This window comes from Castanea sativa, chromosome 1 (assembly GCF_040712315.1).
Source record: "Castanea sativa cultivar Marrone di Chiusa Pesio chromosome 1, ASM4071231v1".
NCBI lineage: Eukaryota > Viridiplantae > Streptophyta > Magnoliopsida > Fagales > Fagaceae > Castanea > Castanea sativa.
Window position 1 is genome coordinate 27382970 of NC_134013.1, and position 25136 is coordinate 27408105.

Here is a 25136-nt window from a genome sequence, read left to right on the forward strand (position 1 = left end):
TGACCCGTCGACTGTATGGGAAAAAGGATCTGTGTGCTCTGTGGATTCCGAAATTTCATCCTTTGGGATGGTCCGTCCACTTTGTGGACTCGTAGAATTTCATCCTTTGGATGATTCATCTACTTTGTGGACTTGTAGGTTTTTCATCCTTTGGATGACCCGTCCACTTTGTGGACTTGTAGGTTTTTCATCCATTGGAGGATCCGTCCACTTTGTGGACTTGTAGGGTTTCATCCTTTGGGATGGTCCATCCACTTTGTGGACTTGTAGGGTTTCATCCTTTGGATGATCCGTCCACTTTGTGGTCTTGTAGGTTTTTCATCCTTTGGATGATCCGTCCACTTTGTGGACTTGTAGGTTTTTCAACAGCATGCATTTCGTATTTTCTAAATAAAAATCCCTCTCATAAGTTCAACAAACCAAATTGTCAATGGAAAAGAAAACTTGAGTTAAAAAGCAAAAGCTTTGACTGTCTAAAATTAAACTGAAAATAAGGCAGTAGGTATCGTCTTATGACTGCTGCACTACTGGTAGTACTTCTTCAGGTGCTCCTTGTTCCAGGGATGGCCCAACTTCCTTCCGTCTAATGTCTCCAAGTAGTACGTTCTTTCCTGTGCCATGAGATGATTCTATACGGGCCTTCCCAGTTAGGACCCAGCTTTCCTAGGGATGCATCCTTCGTAGAGCCAAGTACTTTTCGTAACACTAGATCTCCAATATTGAAGTCTCGGTGCCGGACCTTGGAGTTGTAGTGTTTTGCCATCATGTCTTGGTACCGCGCCAGCCTCGGCTGCCGCCGCCGCCCGACTTCATCGACAAGGTCAAGCTCTAGACGTAATGCTTCAATATTCTTGCTCTCGTCATAGCTTTCCACGCGGTAGCTCGTCAATCCCACTTCTGCCGGTATGAGTGCCTCAGCACCAAACGCCAATCGAAACGGTGTCTCTCCCGTTGGCGTTCTTGCCGTTGTTTTGTACGCCCATAGTACACTTGGTAGTTCGTCTGGCCATATGCCCTTTACCCCCTCGAGCCGGGTCTTGATAATCTTTAACAAGGACCGGTTCGTGACTTCAACTTGTCCGTTGGCCTGTGGGTGGGTGGGTGACGAGTAGTGATTCTTGATTCCCAGCTGAGAACTAAAGTCTCGGAATGCATCGTTGTCGAATTGCTTCCCATTGTCTGAAACGAGTACTCTCGAGATCCCATATCGGCAAATAATACTTCTCCATACAAAGTTGCGAATGTTTTTCTCCGTGATAGTAGCGAGAGCTTCTGCTTCCACCCACTTGGTGAAGTAGTCAATACCAACCACCAAGAACTTCAGTTGCCTTGCCGCTATTGGAAATGGACCTATGATGTCTAACCCCCATGGGGCCGTCATGGGTGTGAGTTCCTCCGTTGGCTGTCTAATAAGATTGCCAAACCGTTGACACTTATCGCAGGCTCTAACGTACATATGGGCATCCTTCGCATTGCTCCGCCGCAGTACCCTCGCCGAGTAGCCAGGCACCGCAGACCTTGATCCCGAGTGGTTTCCACAAATTCCTTCATGAACTTCCCTCATCACGTAGTCTGCTTCGTCATGGCCAAGGCATCTTAGATATGGTCGGGAGAATCCTCTTTTGTAGAGGATGCCTTTAATCAGTATGAATCGGGCAGCCCTAACCTTCAACTTCCTTGCGTCTACCTTACTGTCTGGCAACTTGCCGTCCTTGAGGTACGCCACAATTGGAACCGTCCAATCGTCCTTAGTGCTTAATTCCTGCATTCGAACGTTATCTAGTAGCGATGAATGTTGGACGAAGGACAATACCTGTTCTGGAGCGATCATGGGTTCGGCCGAAGCAGCCTTTGCGAGTCGTTCCGCCTCTTGATTCTCTTCTCTTGGGATCTGAGCTATCGTGAATTGAAGGTCGCTCGTTAGATCCTTCACTTCTCCGAGGTACCTTCTCATTCATTCATTCCTACAATCATAGCTCCCATTAACTTGGCTGGCTACGATTTGAGAATCGGAGTAGACTACTGCCTTCCTGGCCCCAGCCGCTATTGCAAGTTCCAATCCTGCCACCAGGGCCTCATACTCCGCTTCGTTATTTGTAGTGGGGAACTCCAGATGGATCATGCATTCAACCTTATCTCCTTCCGGGGTGTGGAGTACAACTCCGACTCCTCTTGCATGCTTATTGGAGGATCCGTCTATGTGAATTCTCCATGCGGGCGTCTTCTTCGCCCCTCGCTCGTCAGTGTAGTGAATTCGTGATGAAGTCTCGGCCCATTTGTCCTTTCACAAACTGTTCGTGGCTGGTATTGGATATCGTACTCACTCACTCGATAGCCCACAAAGCCATCCGTCCGGCTTAGCTGTGATTGTCTATTCGCTCTCCGCAGGTTCGATCCGTCAGACTATTATTGTATGTGCTTGAAAATAGGGCTTCGCCGAGCTCAGCGGACGAGTGCGAAGGCAAGTTTCTCCATCCGTGGGTATCTCTCCTCTGCGCCTCTTAGCGCCCGGCTTACAAAGTACACGGGCTTTTGTATCTTCCCTTCCTCTCTGATGAGAGCTGCACTTACCGCTGTTGATGAGACGGCAAGGTACAAGAACAATTCCTCCCCCGGCGTGGACGGACTAAGCAATGGCGGGGCAGAGAGATATGCTTTTAACTCTTCAAATGCCCTTTGGCATTCGTCCGTCCATTCGAAAGATCTCCTTAGTGTTCTGAAGAAAGGTAGACATTTGTCCGTTGCTCTTGATACGAACCTGTTTAGGGCTGCTATCTTTCCTGTCAAGCTTTGCACTTCCTTCACCGTCCTCGAAGGAGATAGCTCCATAATTGTTTCACTTTCTCAGGGTTGACCTCAATGCCCCGCTAGGACACCATGAATCCTAGGAATTTTCCAGCGGTCACTCCGAATGCGCATTTGCTTGGATTCAGCTTCATTTTATACGTTCGAAGAGTGTTGAAAGTCTCTTGGAGGTCCCTCAAATGATCTGACACCTTTGCGCTTTTCACCAACATATCATCTACGTAGACTTGGATGTTCCGGCCAATTTGGTGCGCGAACATTTTGTTCATTAATCGCTGGTATGTGGCTCCTGCATTCTTGAGCCCGAATGGCATCACCTTGTAGCAAAAAAGCCCTTGGCTTGTCACAAATGATGTTTTCTCTTGATCTGTTTTCTCCAACTTAATCTGATTATACCCTGAGAAGGCGTCCATGAAGCTCAACAACTCATGTCTTGCGGCGGAGTTCACTAAGGCGTCAATGCGTGGGAGCGTGTATCTGACTTTAGGGCACGCTCTATTCAGATCAGTGAAGTCAACGCTCATTCTCCACTTCCCATTTGACTTTTTGACCATTACCACATTTGCCAGCCAGTCTGGGTAGTACACCTCTCATATGAAGTTCACTTCCCGTAGCTTCTGCACTTCCTCGTCGCGGCTCGATCCCTTCGGGCAACACGCGCTTCTTTTGTCGAACTGGAGAGAATGAAGGTGACACGTTCAATTTATGGACTATGACTGCCGGGTCTATTCCCGGCATGTCGTCATGGCTCCATGCAAATACGTCTCGGTTCTCTTTGAGGAACAGTAGGAGCGCATGTCGAACAGTTTGGTGGAGCGAGGTTCCTATCCTAGTGGTCCGGTCGGGCCTCGAATCATCCAGTTGTACCTCTTCCAATTTCTCCACGGGTTCTGCCATTGTTCTCTGTTCTTCGATGCTCATTGCCTGTACATGGTCATCCATCTCCATCATGGCTACGTAACATTCTCGTGCAGCCACCTGATTTCCGCGCAGTTCTCCAACTCCGTGTTCAGTGGGAAACTTGATCATCAGATGGTAGGTAGAAGTGATGGCCTTCCATGCATTGAGAGTGGGTCGTCCGAGTATGGCATTATACGCTGAGGAGCAATCAACCACTAGAAAGGAAACATCCTTGGCTATTTGCTGCGGGTAGTCTCCTACTGTCACCGCCAATGTGACGGATTCTAAAGGATGGACCCGGGTTCCCCCAAAGCCAACGAGGGGCGTGCATGCCGGGATCAGGTGCTCTTTTGCAATCCCCATCTGCTGGAACGCGGGGTAGTAAAGGATGTCTGCTGAGCTCCCGTTGTCCACTAGAACTTGGTGGACGTTGAAGTCTCCTACTTGTATACTAACCACAAGCGCGTCGTCATGGGGGTGGTGAAGGCGCCGGGCCTCTTCTTCAGAAAACTCGATACTGGTGCCGTTCCGTCGTATTCTTTCTAGTGAAGAGCCCGTCGACTGGACACTTTGTACCGTCCGTAAATAGGTCTTTCTGGCCTTTTTAGACGACCCCGTTGAAGTACTGCCCCCTATTATCATCCGTATGTCTGCTACCGGTGGTCTGGGATGTTCGTTTTCCCGTCTAGGATTCTCGCTCCCGGGGTTGATCCGTTCTCTCCTTCCTCACGAACCTCCGCAACCTTCCCCGCCCGATAGTGGCTTCGATCCGTTGCTTCAGTGCTACAACAGTCCGTCTTATCATGGCCGTGTTAACGATGAAAACGGCAGTATCTATCTCTTGGCCTCTTGTTTGAATCTCCCTTCAACTTGCCCGGAACGTCAAGGTTCCTTCATCTTTGATTTGCATTAATACCCGTCAATCGGGGCCGCGAGGGGGGTGAAACTTGTAAACCTCCCCGAAGGTGGTTTGGATCTCCGCTCTTCTCGTCGATCTCTCGGTTCTTGCCATTTTTCGTCCATTATCTGCTTCGTATCTTCCCCGTCTTTCCCTTTTTCTTGGTTTATAGTCGTCTTCTGGCCGCAAGGCATCCTCCGCGTTCATATACTTCATCGCCCCGTAATATACATCGGACATAGTCTTTTGGGTCATTCTTGGATGAGAACAAGAACTTACCCCTCTCGTAGCCCGTTCGTGAATGCCGCCACAAGTATCTTGTCATCCGCCTCATCTATGGAGCAGGGATTCCTTGTTAAAGCGGGCTATATAAGACCTTAATGTCTCGTCTTCTCGTTGCTTAATGCTCGCATACACGCAATAGACCTCTCGTGTCGATGACTTCCAATAAAGTGTGATACGAACCGTGCGCCTAGTTCTTTAAAAGTGCCGATAGAATTAGGTGTCACCATACACCCGTCCGTGCCCTTTCAAGGTGGTAAGAAAAGCCCCGCACATGATTTCATCTAGTACACCCCGAAGATGCATTAGGGTTCCGAAAGACTCCAGGTGATCCAACGGGTCTTTGGATCCGTCGTAGTTTTCCACATCTGCATGCGAAACTTTGGAGGAACGGGGCATGAATTCACCAACGCCGTGAAAGGCAAATCCGTTCTATGGACTAGGTCGTCCAGGCTGCCGGATACCCGTCCTCGGAAGGGCGTTCATCATCACATCCATGCGTTCCCTCATCTCCCGCATCTCGGCCGTGATACGAGGTGGCAGGAGTCCAAGGCGGATGGCGGGCTTGTCTCCGGCCGTTCCGGCTGGCTTGCCGTGCGGTGTACCTTCAGTTCGACGGCATTCCTCCTCCGGCTCGCGACTTCCCGGTCCTCCTCCGGTGCACTTTGGTGCGCATTCCTCTGCCGTAGTTGCTCTTCTAAATCGTGATTCTGTTTAGTGAGGCGCTCAACAGCAGCAGCAAGTGTCTGAACTTGCCTTTCTAGCGCTGTAGCATGCGGTTCTTCGCCTTGATTGTTGACTGTTGCCATCGATCTGGTGAGTACCATGCAACTTTTTGTCTTTGGAACAGAGCAAAGGCTGAATTAGTTTTCCTTTCACTCTCGTTTCCTTACAAGTACTCGCCCAATGATGATGTCGAAAATATCACCAATAAGTCGCGAGCACTCTCCAACTCGAATCAAACCCGCAAACGTAAAAACAAAGAGACCTAAAAGAGAGCACGGTGTGGTGCCGACCAAAAACCCTCCGAAGGTCAAGTTAGAATTTCTTTTCAACCCTAAAGTGCTAGGAGTTAAATGTGCGTACCTTGCTTTGTGAGGGTTTTGGAGTATATATAGTAGCGTAGGGCCGAGATTCTCGCCTTGGTCAAGTAATCATTTCCTTCTAGGAGAGTGACTCGTGAAATTTTGTATCTCTTAGAGTTCTTTTCCTTATATGAATTTTCAATCAAGGCTTAACGTGTAGCGCAAGAGTTCTTCATATACACATTGACGTGAATTACAATCAAGACCATGTCAGCCCTAATCATATAGTGTGACTTGAGGTAGCCCGGAGAAGGACGGGGGAAATTATGTGCATCCATTCTACCTGTCCGTCCACTACGCATCCGTCCTCCTTGGTCATATCACCCGTCACCCTATCATAACGATTTTTACATGTGGTGGTACCATCATGTTGGTTTTATCCCCCATCAAATACATTAACACATATATGTTTTACAAGTATATGAGATATCCCTTTGCAGAATGAGAGTTAGTCAAGAAAAAACTCAGCCCCAACTCCCATAATCTTATATTGCTTCGAGTCAGCACAAAATTATGCAGTTTGGAACTCTAGTCAATCTTAACCATATTGAATGCTAGGATATTCTGCCAAAGAGTTTTTCTTTTCTCTACTCTTTCAAACTACTCTACTGTGATTTCTCTCTACCAATCTTGATGACTCTCACCTCTCACTATTGTTGTGTAGCTCTAGTTGTTGTGTTTTTTTATTTTTATTTTTTTATGAATGATGCCTACCCTTATTTATTCACAAATTTGAGAGCCTTTCAGCCTCTCTCTTCCTCTTGCGGTACATTAATCCATTCCTGAAGTACACTAATCCATGACTGTCCTCTTTTGCCGCTAATTCTCATTCCTCCAGGTCTGGGACGCGAAAAAGCAGGACATACTCTTTTCTTTTCGCCCCTTGATGCTCATAACTAAATTTGATGCTCATGTACCTTCTCTGTGTTCAGTGACTCCCCCTTCTTTCCCTTTATTTTCGGGAGTGCTCAGAGCCTCCAATCTTTTATATCAAATGTCTAGGGCCTTCTGGGCTAGGTTCGATTCCTTGGGCCATTCTGCAGAAGCTCTTTTTGTGAGCTTCCACTTTCTTTAAGGTGTTATTGCCATTTTTGGGCCCTCTTTTGCTTCTCTCATGGGCTTTGCGGTGAATATTGTTTTTTTCCTATTTTTCTTAATTGTAGGTAACGAGGCCTCTGCTGTTTTTCTCATCCTAAGGTATTCTGCAGCAAGATCTCTTCTTTCGTCACTTAGTCAAATTGGCATAGAAATGGGCCTGGTGGGCCCTTCAACCCCTTTTTCTCTCGTCCTTCTTGGGCTTCCTCGGTTGGGCCTGGGGCTTCATTCTGTGGCCCAGTAGTGTTAAAAAAATGGGCATAAAATTAGTCTTGCAGCTATGTATCCCTTATTGCTTGTATGTATGATCACAACCTAAAAGTGCACATCTATATGAACAAAAATTCTTGAATGGGAAACAATTCTCAGCCAATTCAAGGATTAATTAACCATCCTTGTATTATCCATTAGTGATCACTGTTTGCATTTGTTTTAACTTTAACTTTGCCGCTTGTTTAGTGTGGGTTTAAAAACATACTGATATTCCATGCCATAAACAAATCACATCACCCACAATGGTAAATTACGTGGTATTTGCAAAATTGAATGGTGGCTCTTTACCAAAAAAACTAAAGGACAATATGATATTAGTAATGCTTATGATACATTCATCCTAGGCTTTTCCTATGACATGCTAATTTCTTCATTGAGAGTAAAAAGCTATCCCACTGTGTTGACAATCAATACAAGTTCAAGCAAGATTTCTACTCTATCTGAGCTTTTACCTTGTTTTAATTCCTTAAATCAAGATTTTGCTTAAAAGATTGCTAGTAAAATTTTTGTACATACTCAAGCCAATACATTTTCAATTGTGTGGAGAACAAGCAGGATTATGGTGAATGCTAGAGATTTGCAACTTTCATTTCCCTCTCTCCCTCGGCCCTCGCACACACATTATGCTCCATACCTACGTCTGTGGATGATCTTTAACCGCTGGGGGCATGCGGGCACCAAAGTCCAGCCATATGAAATCAAAGCACTTTAATGAGCTTGTAATAAGAGCCATGGCTAATAAGTCACACGTGAGTCCTAATTATACTTGAATTACGAAGTTGTGTGCTACTAGAGTACAAGGCAGCAAAGGTTTTATTTTTATAAAATGAGCGTGAAGTCTTTTATATAAGAATAAGAAGTGTTTGTGCCGCATAATATAGAAAACGGCCAAGAGTAGAGCTGTTAGTGCCTTTGAAACTTGAAAGCTAGAGAGAGCTAGTTGCATGAAAAAGAACAGGAGACAAGTGTATGTGTGATGCAGTAAACACAGGGAGATATTCTTTAGCTGGAGATAAACACAAAAAGAAGATTAATTTAGGGTTTTTCTCTAGAGATCTAGAACCACATGTAGTTGTTGTTTTCGTAGTGTGAATGAAGATTTTAAGTGAGTGCATATTATTCTTAGAGAGATATTAATGTATTTAGTGTGGATCTTAAGTTAGATATAAACTTGTAAGGATATTGTATTTGATTTGATAATCGCAAAATCACAACACCTCTGTAGAGATAAGTACATTGTCAAACCACGTAAATATTATTTTGTATAATTGTTCTTCTTTGGCCCCATATCTCATCTCATCTAGGAATTGGGCTAAATTCCTAACATTAACAGCAATTATATTTGATACTTTACAAATTAATTAATTCCAACTTTATATCTGCCACTCAATTATATACAACTCAATATATTGTAATTTGAATAGCCATATAATATGAATTTAGACTGTCAACTAAATTTTGACACTGTAGTTGTAAGTTATAACTAAGCAGCACACACAAACAGTCCAGCCTCCTCCCCTGTCTACAAGTATGCTTTATTTCCCATTATTTCAATAGATCAATTTCATGGTTCATATTAAATATTACAAATCTAAAAGTGCATCTAATATCACATCACTTCTAATTTCAAATGACATAACACCGCGTAAAGATTCAAAAAATAAAAACTTAGCAGTAAAATGGACTATCTCCAAGGATGCATACAATGGTGCATTTGAATGGTATAAACCATTGCACAAACAGCATACAAGATTATCATTTCAAACACAAGCTCCAAAAGCATTGTTATTCACCATATGATTGTAGGACAAAAATGTCAATGGATAATCTTAACAGCAATCATATTGTACTGCAATAAACCATCCAATTCCAAATTCTTCTCCATATGCATATGTTTATACATGCCAATAAATCAATTCTATGCAGCTCAAAGTATTGTAATTTGACCAGCCATATAAAATGCAATTCAGACCATCAAATTTTTTTTTTTTTTTTTGAATTTTAACATATGACATCTGCATCTGCTTCTGATGATTACTTTTTTTCATCAGACTAAGATACCAATTGGCAGGGATCAAATCTCATACTTATACTCTGCCTAGTTTCCTTAAAGCAAGAGTTTGCTTGTAAAATTTTGATACATATTGAAGCAAATATCTTTACAGTTGTGGAGTACAATTACAAATATAGCCTTTTCAGAAAGAGGACTTTCTCCTGTTGGTGCATCAAAATCACCTTCTGAAAGAGGATTGAGCTCACTACTACTCTCTGTATGAGATCTACAGGAGGATTATGATGAATACTAAGTTTTAAAACTCCCATCTTTCTCTGTCTGAAACACCCACAAGGCCAGCCAGCACCCACAGTTTTCTCCATATGCACCATAATATCGTCCTAGGAAAAATATGTCTACGGATAATCTTAGCAGCAAGCAAACATATTTTCCTACAATACAAATCATCCAATTCCAAATTCTTCTCCATGTGCATAACTTTATAATTGCCAATCAATTATATTCAGCTCAGAACATTGTAATTTGACCATCCATATTTAAGTTTAACACATAGTTATAACTAAACAGCACAAAATAAGCAGCCCAGCCTCTTTCCCTGTTCACAATTATGCTTAATTTCCCATTATTCCATAAGATGATATCATAAAAACAGATCTTATAATTTCAAATACATCCATTTCATAGTTCAGATTAAATATAGAATCTAAAAGTGAATCTAATATCACATCATATAAAACTTTAAATGACATGATGCCGTATACACGGTTAGATACTGAAAATAAAATCTTAACCATGAAACAGACTTTCATCAACAATACATACATTAACACTAAATAGGCAAATATTCTTACCCTATGAGACCCAATTAAGCTAGCTGCAAATAGGACATAGAACCAAGCCATTCTCATTACAATCAGGGCACCTCACCACTACAGTCCTCTCTACTCTTCGACCCACCTCTTCTTTCACCACCATAACCATCTTACAACTCCCACTACACCTAAAACAAGGCAAAAATCTCACATCCCCACAACCCTCACACACACTACTAACCCCACCAACCCCAAATCCACCTCTTTTCTTAGGCAAACCATTAAAAATGTCACCAACCAAACCTTCCTCCACCATTTTCAACACCTCATCACACCCACCCACATACCTTCCCTTCACAAAAACCCTCGGAGGCACCATTTCTTTCCCTTTCATTAGTTCTCTCAGCTCTTCTCTGAACCCACGATCCATCGATATATCTCTCTCTGTAAACAACACTCCTAAACTCTGTAACACTGCCCTCACAGCATTGCATTGCTCGAAGGTCTTCCGTACGCCCCGCAACGTCGTCGTGTAGAGAACCACTTTGTTTTCTCCGTTTGGTGGACATAGTTTCTCGAACTTGTCGAGAACAAAAACGTTGTCGCTTGAGTTAGCATTAGGCTTGTTGGGGTTTGAGTTTTCTTTGTTGTTATTAAGGTTTTTGAAGAAACGGAAACTCTCGGAGTTGTTTACGTTGTCGAGGCCAGCCATGAGTTCCCACGAGTTGATGACGTCAGCAGGCTGGAACTTGGGTTCAGACCAGAGAGACCTGGGTTCGGACCATAGGGACTTGGGCTCAGAGAGGGTGAAACGAGTGGGTGGGGTTGTGGGTGGAGGAGGAGTGGTGGGGTTTGAGTTTTGTGGCGGTGGGTCAAGAGTGAGGAGGCCATAGGTGGTGGAAGTGAGAGAAACAATGTGTTGACTCAGTGATGAACTGCCGAGTTGGGAGAACTCTTCATCGTGGTGGAGCAGATTGGAAGACACGCAACCCATGAGTTTGATTTGATGAAAGATGAAACTCTCTCTCTCTCTCACTGTCTGTGTTTCTGTTTCTGATTTTGAAAATTCAAAAAAAGAAAAATAGAGTGATGAGAAAGTTAGAGAAAGAATAAGGACAAAAGGTTGAGATACAGGGAAACACTTTTGGGACTTTTGATTTTTTGGGAAAGCTAGTAATAAAATAATGAGCAGTGTGGTTTCTTTTTTGTTGCATTCAATTTTTTTTGAAATCTTGAATCTTGTGCTTTTGGCAACTGTGTAGGTGTAGCGTGTAGGCGCTGGAGTGCACGAGCTTTGAGCGCCTAAAATTTATAATTCAAAATTTGGTGAAATGATGATATTGATAAATGAAGACACGTTTTGAGACGAATCATATCTTTGATGGTCTTGGGCCGGTTGGGTTTTGTTGGCCTTGGGCTCATACTTATGGTTATAGAACAGTGATATTCATTGGGGAGTTTTTTTTTTTTGGTGGAAATATCTTAAATGTGCTCAATTTCACCCATAAATTTTATAAAATTATAGGAAGTAAGTAATGGTGTATTATTTTCATATTTACGTATGAAAGTTATAAATTTTATTTTCTCTCTTGTGAACCTTAACAATTTAAAAAAAAAAAAACAAATAAACTGGCAAAGGAAAACTTAATCCTCTTTCTTTTTTCTTTTTTTGGTCATGCATTAGTTTTGGATTGAGATGTACAAATTACAATTTATGGTATGTCAAAGATGGGTCCACATTTTGGTGATTAGGTTATCGTTGGTGGTATTTTAAATTCAAATTATGTTTGTAAATTTCGATTAGCTTTGACTGATAAAATCTTCTGTCATCAAATAAGATATTTTTTTAATGCTAAAAGTCTTGTAACTTAAATAGTTGGCACATTCAGATATGTCTATAACCTCCAAGATTCAAATTTCCCTTCCCTCATTGTACCTACCAAAATATCAACCAAAAAAAAAGAAAAAAAAAAGAAAAGAATTGAGTTCGAACCCCACTTATGCCAAAAACCAACTGACATATTGGGTAGATCTCATAGATTAATTCTATCTTATCTATCTAAAATAAAAAGTAACTCAAAAAAAAATTGAAGTATATTCTTTCCATTATTTTCTATTTTCAATTAATGCTATGAAAATTCTCCGAATCAAACATTATACATAAGAGAAATTAGAATTACTATAAATTTAATATAGACTATATTCTATATTAAAGAAGTTAATATTTTGTTAATTTTGATCATAATGAACAAGGTCAATTAAAGTTCTCCATGCTTGAACTGCTTTTGATCTTCCTACTTCCTAATGAACCTGTTTGGGCTTAGGCTCAAGTTGCTTTGCTTGCTGTCTTGAAGGCCATGGATTTTGGCTACTCTACCATTATTTTGGAGGGGATGTAGGGAATATACATGAAATTTCAAAATCTGTGAAATGTAAAATAAAATATATATATACATATATATACATATATATATATATATGCACCAAAGAAAACAATCGCACAAAATAATATTTACATGGTTCAGCAATTTGCTTACGTCCACAAAATTGCAAGAATTTCACTATTCTCAAGGAAAAATACAAGATGCAGCAATATAGTTTTCTCTTTCAAAACAACACCCCCAAAACCCTAATCTCCAAACAAAAATTTTTCTATCATGTGCATAGGATTCACAATGGGCCAAAAAATTAGCCAAAATTTTTTCCCAGGGCTATCGGCCCAAGCCTCTACTCCATAACACTTTTATTTCGAGCCGAGTTATAATCTGGATCAAACACAACTAAGTTCCACAAAGCCCAACAAGATATGTCTTTAATGTTATCGGCCCTATTGGCGTTGGACTATAGCTTAGCTCCTATTATTTATGATATTGGGGAAACGGTCTTTTTTATTATTTATTATTGGGTGTTTTCTATATTTTGAGAACTTCTAGTTCAGCTCCTCCTAAAATGGCTACTACCTTCTATAATGTTAAAGGAACAATTACCATCTAATCTCTTCCTCCATGATTTTGTCTAAGTTAGCAAGAGATGGAAAGAAGAAGAAGAAACTTGGACTTTCAATTGAAAATGTATGTCATCAATGCCTAATGTTGATATTGTATTTTGTTCGCCTTGGATTTTTGTAAAATATTCCAACTTTGACCCAAAAAAACCCTAATTTACATTGCTTAAATTTTCTTATGTGATCTTTGAGAATATCATAGTGCAGGTGTATGTTTATTCAACCTAGATTGCGATGAATCAAGTCCAACTTGTCTTGACCAAGTGATACTGTTCTCCAATGGCTCTCTAGTCCACATATTAATTCGTCTACCTCAAACCCAATATTTTTTTTACAGCAATAAGTTTTAATCCCAAAATTTTGGGATAAAAATCATTGACAAATTAGTTATAGTTGGGCACATGTATTTTTTTTTTTTTTTTCTCTCTATTCAATTCTATCTATAAAGTCGTACTCTCTCTTAATTCTTTAATTGAAAAGTTTTTGTAATTACTTTTACTAATGTTATTTTTGGTCTTCTTCTATATTTTTTCGTTTCCTAAACTTAGATCAACTCACTCTTTCTAAAATATATACTTATCATTATGGACTACTATAGAAAAAATAAAATAAAAATAAAATTTGAGTGATTCTAGGGATATTACAAAAGTCCACAATATAAGCCTTACAAGTTAGCGTATCATCAATCTAAAAATAATACAGTAATTCATACATTATCAATTTATTATGGTATTTAAGTAGCACCAATCATATTCTTTTTACATCATTTTGTAATATATGTCGTACAAATTGTAATAACATTAGCATTACCCTTAAAATCTACTATAATATATTATTACAAAAGCTCAACGAGTTTGCCACATGTTTTGTTTGCTTCTTCAAAAAACTGAAATACGGCTAGATTAAAGATGATTTGGACCGCAATTTAATTTTTTCATGGAGAATGAAACTTTGTCCATGTCAATATTTCACAATAAGTATCTGCCACATGTCAATAATAGATGAGTCGATGCAACATCTTATTGTTGCAACCTATCAAAGCAATAACTAATTTATTGCAACGAAATTTTTGTTACCATTTCATTTCATCAATTGTGCACCATACGTCTCAACACAAAAACTATCACTATAATAACCTTATTTTAAAAAAAATTAAAACCTTTTATTGCAAAAAAAAATAAATAAATAAATAATCTTGCATCGAAACTTTTTCTGACAATAACCTATTGCAATGACTTTGACTTATTGCAATTGTAATAAAAAAGGATTCCATTTAGTATACTCTAATTGTGTGATTGGATACTCATATGATAAAAACTGTTGATTTATTCAAAGAATTAAGATGACCGAGGTAAATGATGTATCAAAGATGATGAAATGAAATAAGTCATGGACAATTGATGTACATAGAACAATAACATTAGTATGTAGGGAGTTTTAGACCCATGAAGGGGAGGGAGTAGAAGTTCAGTAATAAAATGGACAAGCTTAATATTGTCTTTAGTTGCCCCTTCTGCAATCATGGAACTAGTGTCGAATGTTGTGTGTTAGTATTTTTATTAAAATTCATTTCTCTTTGGTACACGATGTTCTGAAGATATGAGTTTTTGTCTCTCTTGTTATGCACCTTTTGCTGAGATTGTTCACGACACATGCAAATTTTAAGACGTTGTATTTTCTGTGTACTTGGGTTGTGCTTTGCGCTTATTGAATGGTTCATTTACCTATAAAAAAAATTTGAGAAGTTATGAAAAAGGGGCAGCTCAAATTCTGGTTAAAATCTATCAAATGGATGTCCATATTTTACATCTACTGAATTGCTGTATCATACCCAACTGAAATTGATGAAATCATTGTGTTATTTTTGGAGGGAAAAATAATTCTTCTAGCTTTTTTTTCATGGTATAATTTTCATTAATTAGATAGTGTGAGTGGGAATTTTATTATTAATATGAGGTAAAATATCCTTAGCATTGAAATTCTTGTGCTGCCTAATAATTCTTCAATCTAGTAGCAGGGTATGCAACCATGCACTCAAATTAAATGTTAGCTGGAATCTAGGCTTTAAGCATGAATTTTTTTTTTTGGTTAATTTATTTTGTTAAAATAATATTCTTGTGCTTGAATATGTGAGAGATTAAGAACAAATGTTAAATGTGATATATTTTTTGTTATTAACTTATTTCACAATATTATTATACGATTCTTTCCCTTATTGGGAGAGCTTCTTTTTCTTTTCTTTTATTCTTCCAAGTAACAGGAAGAATCAATTTCTTGTGGCACTAGCATTATTTATTTAAAAATTGACATAATTCTAGATAATTATGTCAATAGGTACACGTTCTTTATTAAATTTTTATTATTATTTTTTTTATCAATAGGTACTAATGTTGGAAAAAAAAAAAAAAAGGGGGTCGAGGAAAGGCTAAAGGCATCAATGCCAGAGATGGTGACATAGAGGTTGAGATTTATGATGGCAAGTGAGTGACTTATTGCTATGTTGGTTTATTGAAATTAATTATGGTATCATAGCTATATGATATTGTTAGCATGTTTGATTTCAATTTTCAGAATTTTACACCAAAAGCCACTCGAGAGATTATCATTCTTTTTCACCAAAAACTTAATGGAGCTTGGACAACTTTTACAGAATACCCAAATTCTGAGCTAGAGACTTTATATGCTCGATACAGAGCTCAACGCTTTAAGCATAAACAGCCAGATGAGGAAGTCAAGAAAGCGTTTATAGAATCAATGAAATACCGCTATTCTGATTGTATGTTTCACATAAGAAATCTTATTTTTCAGAAGTACAAAAAGTAATAAGATCGTTACAAGAATGGTCATTCCTTCATTCCTACACCTTTTTGGAAAGAGATGGTGGATAAATGGATGGAGGGAGATTGGGGGTGAGTATAAATGAAATACATGTCATAAATTCTCTCACTCTCTCTCTAACCATTATTTGTTAATATTTTCATAGACACTAATGTTTTAGTGTATGAATTTTGCGTGCAGGAGGTAAGTTCGACAAATAAGGAAAACAAAAATAAGTCTAAAATTTTCTCCACTATAGGTTCTGTACCAATGGCCAAGTATAGATATGAAGTGGTATATTATATTATCATCAAATAGTTTTACATTTTATTGTGTATTTACATAGTTTCATAACTTTACCAATGTTTTTTTTTCTTTTAAATATTGCAGTATCTTGAGATGGGCTCTAAGCCTAGCCCCATTGATTGCTTTAAGAAATTTCACACAAAGAATGGGCAACTGATCATGCTAAGACATTATGTGTATGCAGCTTATACCAAAATTTTAATTTTGTTATCAACTTTAGTTTTTTTTTTGTTTTGATTATCCACGTGGTTTTTATTTATGTGTAGGAAAAAATGGATGCCATAAAGGCCAAAGCTGTTTCTAAAGGTACTAAGACAAATGATTATCAGATCTTTCGTGAAGTGGTTGGTGAACCAAGTCATGGTTGTATTTTTTGGCATGGGAATAGGTATTAGGGCTAAGGATGTGTACGGCTTAACTTTATTTGGTAAAGGTTGTAGCAAACATTGCAAAGAAGATTTTACAAAAGAAAAAGAAGATTTGGAGGCACGTCTTACAGAGGAAATGGATTCCAAACTTGCAAAAGTTGTGGAGAAGCTTGAGGAGAAGTTTGCACAAAAGTTGCAATCAATGGGCATACCACAACAATCTAACATAAATCCAGTTTGCACAAAAGTTGCAATCAATGGGCATACCACAACGATCTAACATAAATCCAGCTACCACGGTACAATCTCAAACTTATGCTTTTGCCTCTTGGATCTTCTACAACTTTTTATTGGTTTGTTGTGGTTTACAGCTTACATCTATTATAATATAATATTATTTTATATTTAGTTTTGATAAATGATAATAGGACTATGACACTATCTACTGTTTTGACAGCTGTGTATAGGTTTTGTATTTAATTTTGTATATCATATGTGTTTTGTGGTTTATGTTTTTCACAATTGTTATATTATTTTAATTTATATTTAATTTTAATAGTGGTTTAAGTAATCAAATTAAGTTATTGTTATTGTTAAATTAAAAAAAAAAAGTTACCCTGAGTGGTTTAGGGATACTGGAACTGGTAACTGCTCATGTGGTCGCTTTAGGCCTATATAAGCAATCTATAGGGATGCTGCACACTATTTTAAATACAAAGCAGTGAATAGCAAACCTGACTTTTTAACCAATCTCAGAACCTCTTTACTAAAAAGGTAAGTTGCAATACAGCTTTCCTTGCTTATAGCTTATCCGAGACCATAAGGAGTTTATTGTTATTTATGATATATTATTATATGATTAGATTTGATATGGTATATGTGCACATATTTATTGAAGCATTGATACAAACACAAATACAAATTCACTTTAATTGTTTCATTTTAACTCATGTTTAATGTTTTTTTATTTCTATTTTTATTTTTTAGGATGGTACTAGCAGAGATGAAGAGGACAACTTAAACAATAACATAGAGGTTGAAAACAACTTGGAGGGTGACTCAGAAGAAGACCAATATAAATCTTGTCATAATTCTAGTTGTTTAAGTTTAAAACAAGGTTTAATTTCAGGATTTCTTTGTATATTTTATATTTTAAAGTTTGAACTTATATGAATTTTTATCTTTTGATGGATCAATTTTTAGTAATTATTGGACTATTGTATCAATTTTTAGTAATTATTGTACTCTTGTAACATGATAGTTAAACAAAAATGATATAAAATAAATTAAAAATAAATAAATAGTAAAATATTTCAAAAATTATATAAAATATTACTACTAATGACATAAAAATTTGGTCATAAATAACTTTATAGTGATGACAAAGTCCCTCGCAATTAATAGAATAGTGACACTCCTTAACCTCTTGCAAAATTGTTTTAAGTGACAACTTAATGTCGTCACTATTATTCCTAACTAATTGCGAGGGGTTAAAATCATTTACAAATAAATTTTAGAGACGTCATTATTTGTCTCGTCGTTAAAATTTGCAAATAACTAATTGCGAGAGTATAAAAATCCTCACAAATATTTATTAACGACGACTGCTTCCCCTTATTAAAGATAAGTTGTGAGGGGTTAAAAACCCTCATAAATAAATTTTAGCGATGGCATTATTTGTCACTAAAAAGTATGTCGTTAATTTAGAATTCGCAAATAACTAATTGCGAGGGTATAAAGATCCTTACAAATAGTTGTTAACAACGACTATTTCCCCTCGATAAAAATAAGTTGTCGACTTTTCTCGTCGTTTGGTAATTTATTTGTGAGTGCGGATTTGTTCAGTAACGACGGTGGATTACCCTCGTAAATTATATATTTACGAATGTATGGTCGCAAAATCTATTTTAGCAACAAGAGCAAATACGACAGCCTTCGAGGACCATATGCCCTCGCTAATAACCTTTTGCGATGATATTTGAATTTTTGCGAGGGTATTTTACCCTCGCTAGTAGACTCTTTTCTTGTAGTGCACCATGGGTTTGGTTGACAATTGAGGACTTTAGAAAGACTTGTTATCTCTTATCTGCTGCGGCCCATGTCATTATTAAGGCACTCTTAATTGTTGTTGCAACTATACATGTGAGGGGATATAAACATGGCAACCTCGAGCATCCCTAAAAATTCTTATTATAGTATGATTTTGGACTAATGCTCAGGACACAATTTTGTGCACAACTTTATGCCACAAATTTGCCATGTGGCGAGTTGTGAGTGGTGGAAGTGTGATGGTGGGCCACATAAAGACACACTTCCACCATTCACAACTCACCACGTGACGAGTTGTAACACAAAATTGTGTCCTAAGCATTACTCATGATTTTAAGAAAAAGGTAGAGGTCATGCTTGCACATAAAGTTGATGTAAACAAGTCAAATGAAATCAAGGTAGTTATCCATGTTATCTTCGTTGTTGTTCTTAAAAAGTGCATTGAAAAGAATATCTTGAAGATTTATAGCATAGGTATGATATGATACCTCGATGTGATGGGACAACAAACAGATGAGAAAATATTGTTAACCATCCATCACTATGTGAAAGCTCGGATTTGTGTTAAAGACACAAGAGCTGTTTAGACCCCAAATTAACAAATTACGGCTCGGTTGATTTTACTCTAACTTAAACTAAGTGCGGAATAGAGTAAATGCGAGGGAACAAGCAAAACAACTACTCTAAGCCATATTTATCACAACACAGCAATAAAATGAAAGTTAAAAGAGTAGGGAAGAGAAATGCAAACGCAAGATAACACGCCGATGTGTTATCGAAGAAGAAACCGAAGAACTCAGCGAAAACCTCTCCGCTACCCTCCAAGCGATAAATCGATCAACTAGACAATAAGTTGAGATACATGAATAGCAAGAGACCCTCCAAGCCTAATCTATCCAATGCATCTAAGCCCTCCAAGCTCGTACTCTAACAAGGCTTCTCGGAACTGTATCTTGTCTAACTTTTCGGATCCCTCAATGCGCCCGATTGCATCCGCCAAAACTTGGCTTCTTCCAATACTTCCCAGCAGCACTAAAACATCACTTGACACTCAGTATGAGTGTTGTAAGTGTTTGGGCTATTAACCTCTCAAGGATTTGGATATGGACAGGTAGGAGTTGAGGAAAACTACAATGGATGATGTAGAGGATTGTGGGTATGATAATCTCTAACTCTTAAGGGTTTGTGGCTAGGGTTTTCTCTCTGAAAGGCACTCCTCTCAATATGTGGGTAATGATGGTATATATAGTGTGTATGAAGATGTAGTGGAGCAGATATGACAAAATAACAAAACAAACTGTTTTGCAGGTATCTCGCGAGAAGACTTTACTTGCGAAACACTCACGAAAATCAGCTGTCACCATCTTTCTTGACTCTTCGCATTCTAGTTATGTGTTGAGCACATGCTTCACTTCGCAAGAAGGCTACTCGCGAGCTACCCGCGAAAACTTCTTCACACACTCTCTTTCTCACACACAACCCTTACAAATAAATCCCACATAAAATACAAGGTACAAAAGATTGAACAAAATTACAATCAAATTTGGCACGGAATTAAAGCCAACACAAAATAGTTGTAAATTACAATTTTGCAATCTCCCCCATTGGCTATTCCGTGACAAAACACCCTATAACAGACTCTAGATTTAAACGTGAGTTTGGAAACAATGGCAAAACTCACTCACACCTAATATAGAAGCTGTGAAGCACTTGCACGAATGCACCTGTATCCTGAAACACTCGCACACAAACAAAACTTTCATTAAGCTTATGACAAGTTGAATACAAGGTACGTATAGGAGCAAGTATAATGCGATCAAGGTAAACAACAAGATAAAACTATGAAACATAACAAAAACAATCATTAAAGAAAGACTACAATGATCATCTAACTAGTAAACAATCATCCGGACACGCAATACAATTAAGTGCAAAGCAAGAATCAATTGCATGTCCAAACACACAACCAATGCAAAATACCGAAGTATTTGCATTAAGGATACAAGATCCAACAAGGGCACAAGTGTGTAGTACTAAAGATAAGCTGAAAGTACAAAAAAATGCTACAAAGCAATGAGATAAACACAAAGTACTGAATATTAAATTAGAATTAAACCAAAGTACTTAAAGCTTTAAACGAAAACAATGTAAATAAAAACGTTCTAAAAACTATGGCAAAAGAAAGTAAAAAACTAAATCACCAAAAATTAATCAATATATCTATGAAGTGCATGTGCTACGTTATGCTCCCCCTCAAAATGTGCAACTCCCCCTTAAAACTTTCTCCCCATTTTTGACTGAAATGGCCAAAAGAGCTAGAATTGCTCAGATTCTGAATCGGATCCTTGCGCCATCTCCATCTCCATATCCATATCCTTAATCTGTGATGATAATGCAGTGATTTGGCCTTGAATGTAAGCAAACTGATCCGCGGTGTGCTGCACATGAGATTCGAGCATGCCATACATCTACTCTACCCTTGCAATAAGGCGATCAAGACGATCGGGTCCCCATGGTTATGCTTGGGAAGATGGCTGTGCAGAACTCTCCGGGGCTGAGGTAAATCTGTTAATCTCATCCTTTGTGTCGCTACCTTCTTCTTCAACATTAGCCCTTGGGATTTGAGAGATGCCAATTTTCGGTCCGGTGATGTGGGCTTGGCTCCGGGTCACTGTATGAGCACCAATGGGATAGTCCCTTTGCACGACAGTAAGTCCGCTTGGAACCTTCAGCTTTGTCTTTGTAATGAGACCCATGATGAGAGTAGGGAATGACATTATTGTCCTTGAGTTCCTTTTGGTGATGCTCTTTGTCAGGAGGTGATAGATGTGACCATATATGTCGATCTTCTTATGTGTGAAGAGATAATGCAGGAATATAGTTCTTGGTGCAAACAATGTTGTCAAGTTCGTCATCGAGTAGAGATTGGGGATCATTACATAAGCCAATGTCCTCATCTTAGTGTTCATTGACTTCTTTTTTAGAGTACCACCGAGTAGCCTCGCCATTGGCTCAAGAGAGTCTGATCTATCATCATATTGTATAGAGATTGGTTAAGATGGTGGACGAACTTCTAGAAACTCCTGAATTGAATCCCTTGTGATAATGAACTCTTTCCGTCGCACCCAACAGTTGATGTGATCTCCTTCCACTATGGCATTAGCAAAGAATGCCTTGATGAGTTTAGCATACACATTTCTACTTGGATTCAGCAGCTTTGTCCAAGTTTTCTCCTTGAATATCTCAGGAATGGTAGTGTTTTCAAGAGTCTCCATTCTTACAACCCTTTCCATAATGATTGTTGCCTTTTTGTAAAAGTCATTGTAGGCCATATCTGCCTCAATGGAGCGGAAATTTGCTGAGTCCGTGCGAGTACGCTTTGAGGATTTCTTGATAACAGAATGCTTTGTAGGAGACATCTGCACAAACAAACACAGGGCACAAAAAACAAGTGCAAAAACACAAAGACAAGACCACAAACTTGATTAGTGTCAAGTTAGTCCATAAAAATAAGCACAAAGTCCTAAAAAGAACAAACAATGTAATACAGTCATGTTGAAAAGTGCTAAACATGTAACAACAAATATCTAGCAAGAATGATATGCAAAACATGACAAGTGAACAAGTATGTGAGCATGTGGTGTGCATGTGATGTGCATATGTGATGCATGTGTAAGGCATGACTAATCACATTTGGGTCAAAGTATATAAAACACATTCCCAATGATCAAGACATGATAAACAAGTTCAATCATGGTAATTCCAAAAGTTTGGTACTCAATGGAGTCCAAAACAACGCCAAAATGTCATTTGGACATTTTAACAAACACTTAATATGCACTAAAACTAACATGTAGGCAATGCATGAACACGAGTGAATCTTGCCTAAATACATGTTGAAATTGCCATAAAGGGCCAACACAAACACCAACAAACCAAGTGGGACAAAGCCCAATCAAGAAATTGAAAGAATTTTCACAAATTTAAAATTCCCAACCCTTTTCCAAAAATGAACCCAACTAAGGAAAACCTAGAATTTTCTGCATAATCTAAGTAAATAAAGAGAAAAGATTGTATAGACATACCTTAGATATGATTTGAAAAAGTTTTATGTTGAGTTTTGGTTGGATTTTTGAGTAAAAAACAGTTTTGGGTTGAGAGAGGCACGAAGGAGGCAAAAGGGGTGAAATAGGGTATGTTTGAAAAAATATCTACATCAACCATTTAAAATTGAAAACACACGTTTTTCGCGGGTTACCATCTCGTGAAGTACTCACGAAAAATGCATTTGAAGCACAAAGTTTTTCGCGGGTAAGCATTACTCGCGAAACAGTCGCGAGACAATCACGAAAGTCTCTGTCTAAATTTTGTGTTTTCATATTTTTGCCTTTACCCATTTTCATGAGAAGAGCTGAGTCGTGAGCTTCTCGCGAAAATACCTCTGAACAAGTTTTTGTTGAAAAACACAAAAAAATGCACTTTGAACAAAAACTCAAAACACAAAAGCATAAAAACACTTTCAAAAACAAATAAAATATTTAAAAATCTTTTTGGGTTTGATCAAAAATCGATTAAGTATACACATCACATTTGAACACGTACAATCACACAAATGAAATAAACATTCATTAAACAAAGTCTTGTGTGTTGTGTGTGAGTATCAAATGTGGAATAATCTTTAGACTAGACTGAAGCTTCAATTATCAATTCAATCAAATTATACACAATTAGCACTAAGGCAAGTGGTCTATCTCAATTATAGAAATGAACATATATGATCTCCCACAAGAAAATGATTACATCGCTTTGAAGCTTTTCATTTGGCATCTTTACAAAACATAACATTTGATCATTTTTGAACAATACATCTCATTTTTGAGATTGATGCCTGCAATTTTTGATATTATAATTTTGTGAGTAAGCCTTTGGCTTTTTGAGGCACCATACATTTCAATACAAATCGCTTTCCCTTTTCCTAGTCAAATACTAGTATGTGCGACGGCTTTTGCAGCTCAATTTCTCTTTTCGAGATTAGACATTTGATGAGTTATAAACAAAAACATAAAAATGTGGAAAAATATATAGGCATAAGTCTATGCATATATCAAGACCAACAAGACTATTGACTAATCATTCAAGACTATTGACTAATCATTCATGACAAGCTTGAAAATCGATTTACAACATTTATACATAGATTTCAAGATTTTTCCCACAAAGATAAATGTGCACTACGCCATTAGTATGAAGATACTAGGCCGAACTCAGATGTGATATATACAACACAAGCGATCAAACTTTTTGGAGATTTTTCAAATTTTTATGAGTTTTTGAATTTTTCAACACACTAAAAAACATAACAACAAAAGTAAGATTAACAAAAACAAGTACAAAATGCAACTTGCAAAAGAAACATGCTATGAACCGAAAGCAATGACACATGAAGATTTTACATGATATGATGCATAAACCTATGACCCTAAACATTGGAAGTATTAATGCATGGGCATAGGAAGTAATCATGCATGAGTACCCTTCTTCACCCACACTTTATGAGTGTTTTGGGTGAGAACCTTGGATGGAGAGGTACGATCAACATAACTTTCTAACCTCGAAGTGAAGCTAGCAAGGCATAAGGAGATGTTCTTCAACATTTCCATGAAATCTCCAATTAGATGTCCTTCATTTTCTCCTTTAGGTTGTGCTCCCTTTGCCCGTTCCTTTAAACTTTCTTGGCCACGCTTGGAATCAGCCTTCGTGAGTGCATGAAGCTTGAAACAATTGGGTCTTGTGTGCCCTTGAATGCCACAATGATGACACACATGCTTCACTTGAGGCCCCCTTTGGTTTTGGGAAATGACCTCCCTTTATCTTTTGGTTTTGTACCAGTGGTTCTCTTCTCAGCAGCAGGGGTCTCAGTCTCAGGCTTCACTTCTTTAAGTTTCTCAACACTTTTAGCTGATACGAACTTCACTTCCTTCTTGGGTTCGTTACTGGAGCTTTCTTCTCTAGTATAACCCAAATTGGTCTTGTCATGTGTAAATTTTTGTGAGGACAGCACGTTGTCAAGTTTCTTGGTGGAGATATGCTTACCCTTGACATTAGCTTGGATTATTTCAAGTTCAAGAAACTTGATCTTAGAGTAAGCTTTAACCAGCTTTCTCTTGAGTCCTTCTACTTCACATTTTGCCTCTTTAAGTTGCACAAGAGTACACTTATACTCTTCTTCAATCTTCTTCATTTTTCTCACAACATGGTTAGCAACATTGGCATATTTTCCACAATCTTCTAGCAAAGAATTTTATGCTTCTTGAAGGTTGTTATCATCTTCATTTTGGCATACATCTTCATCTTCCGAATCTTCAACTTCCTCACCCTCAGAATACTTACCAAGTTCATTTACCAAATTGCTCAATTCATCCTTAGAA

General features: G+C 38.2%; 1 protein-coding gene across 2 annotated transcripts; it reads right to left on the minus strand.

The window, feature by feature from the left end:
* Positions 1-9391: 9391 nt before the first annotated feature.
* Positions 9392-11353, minus strand: LOC142608359 (uncharacterized protein At5g39865). Of its 2 annotated transcripts, none has more exons than XM_075780129.1 (2): positions 10204-11353; positions 9392-9732 (listed from the first exon to the last, which is right to left on the minus strand). In XM_075780129.1, the coding sequence occupies exon 1, from the start codon at positions 11156-11158 to the stop codon at positions 10223-10225; it is 936 nt and encodes a 311-aa protein (XP_075636244.1). In that variant the 5' UTR covers positions 11159-11353; the 3' UTR covers positions 9392-9732; positions 10204-10222. The 2 variants fall into 2 exon arrangements, with proteins under 2 accessions (XP_075636244.1, XP_075636236.1); XM_075780121.1 differs by having other exon boundaries at positions 9392-9747.
* Positions 11354-25136: the final 13783 nt, after the last annotated feature.

Coding starts and splice junctions, on each gene's coding strand:
- LOC142608359 (XM_075780129.1), bottom strand. CDS start 11,158: ATGGGTTGCGTGTCTTCCAATCTGCTCCACCACGATGAAGAGTTCTCC.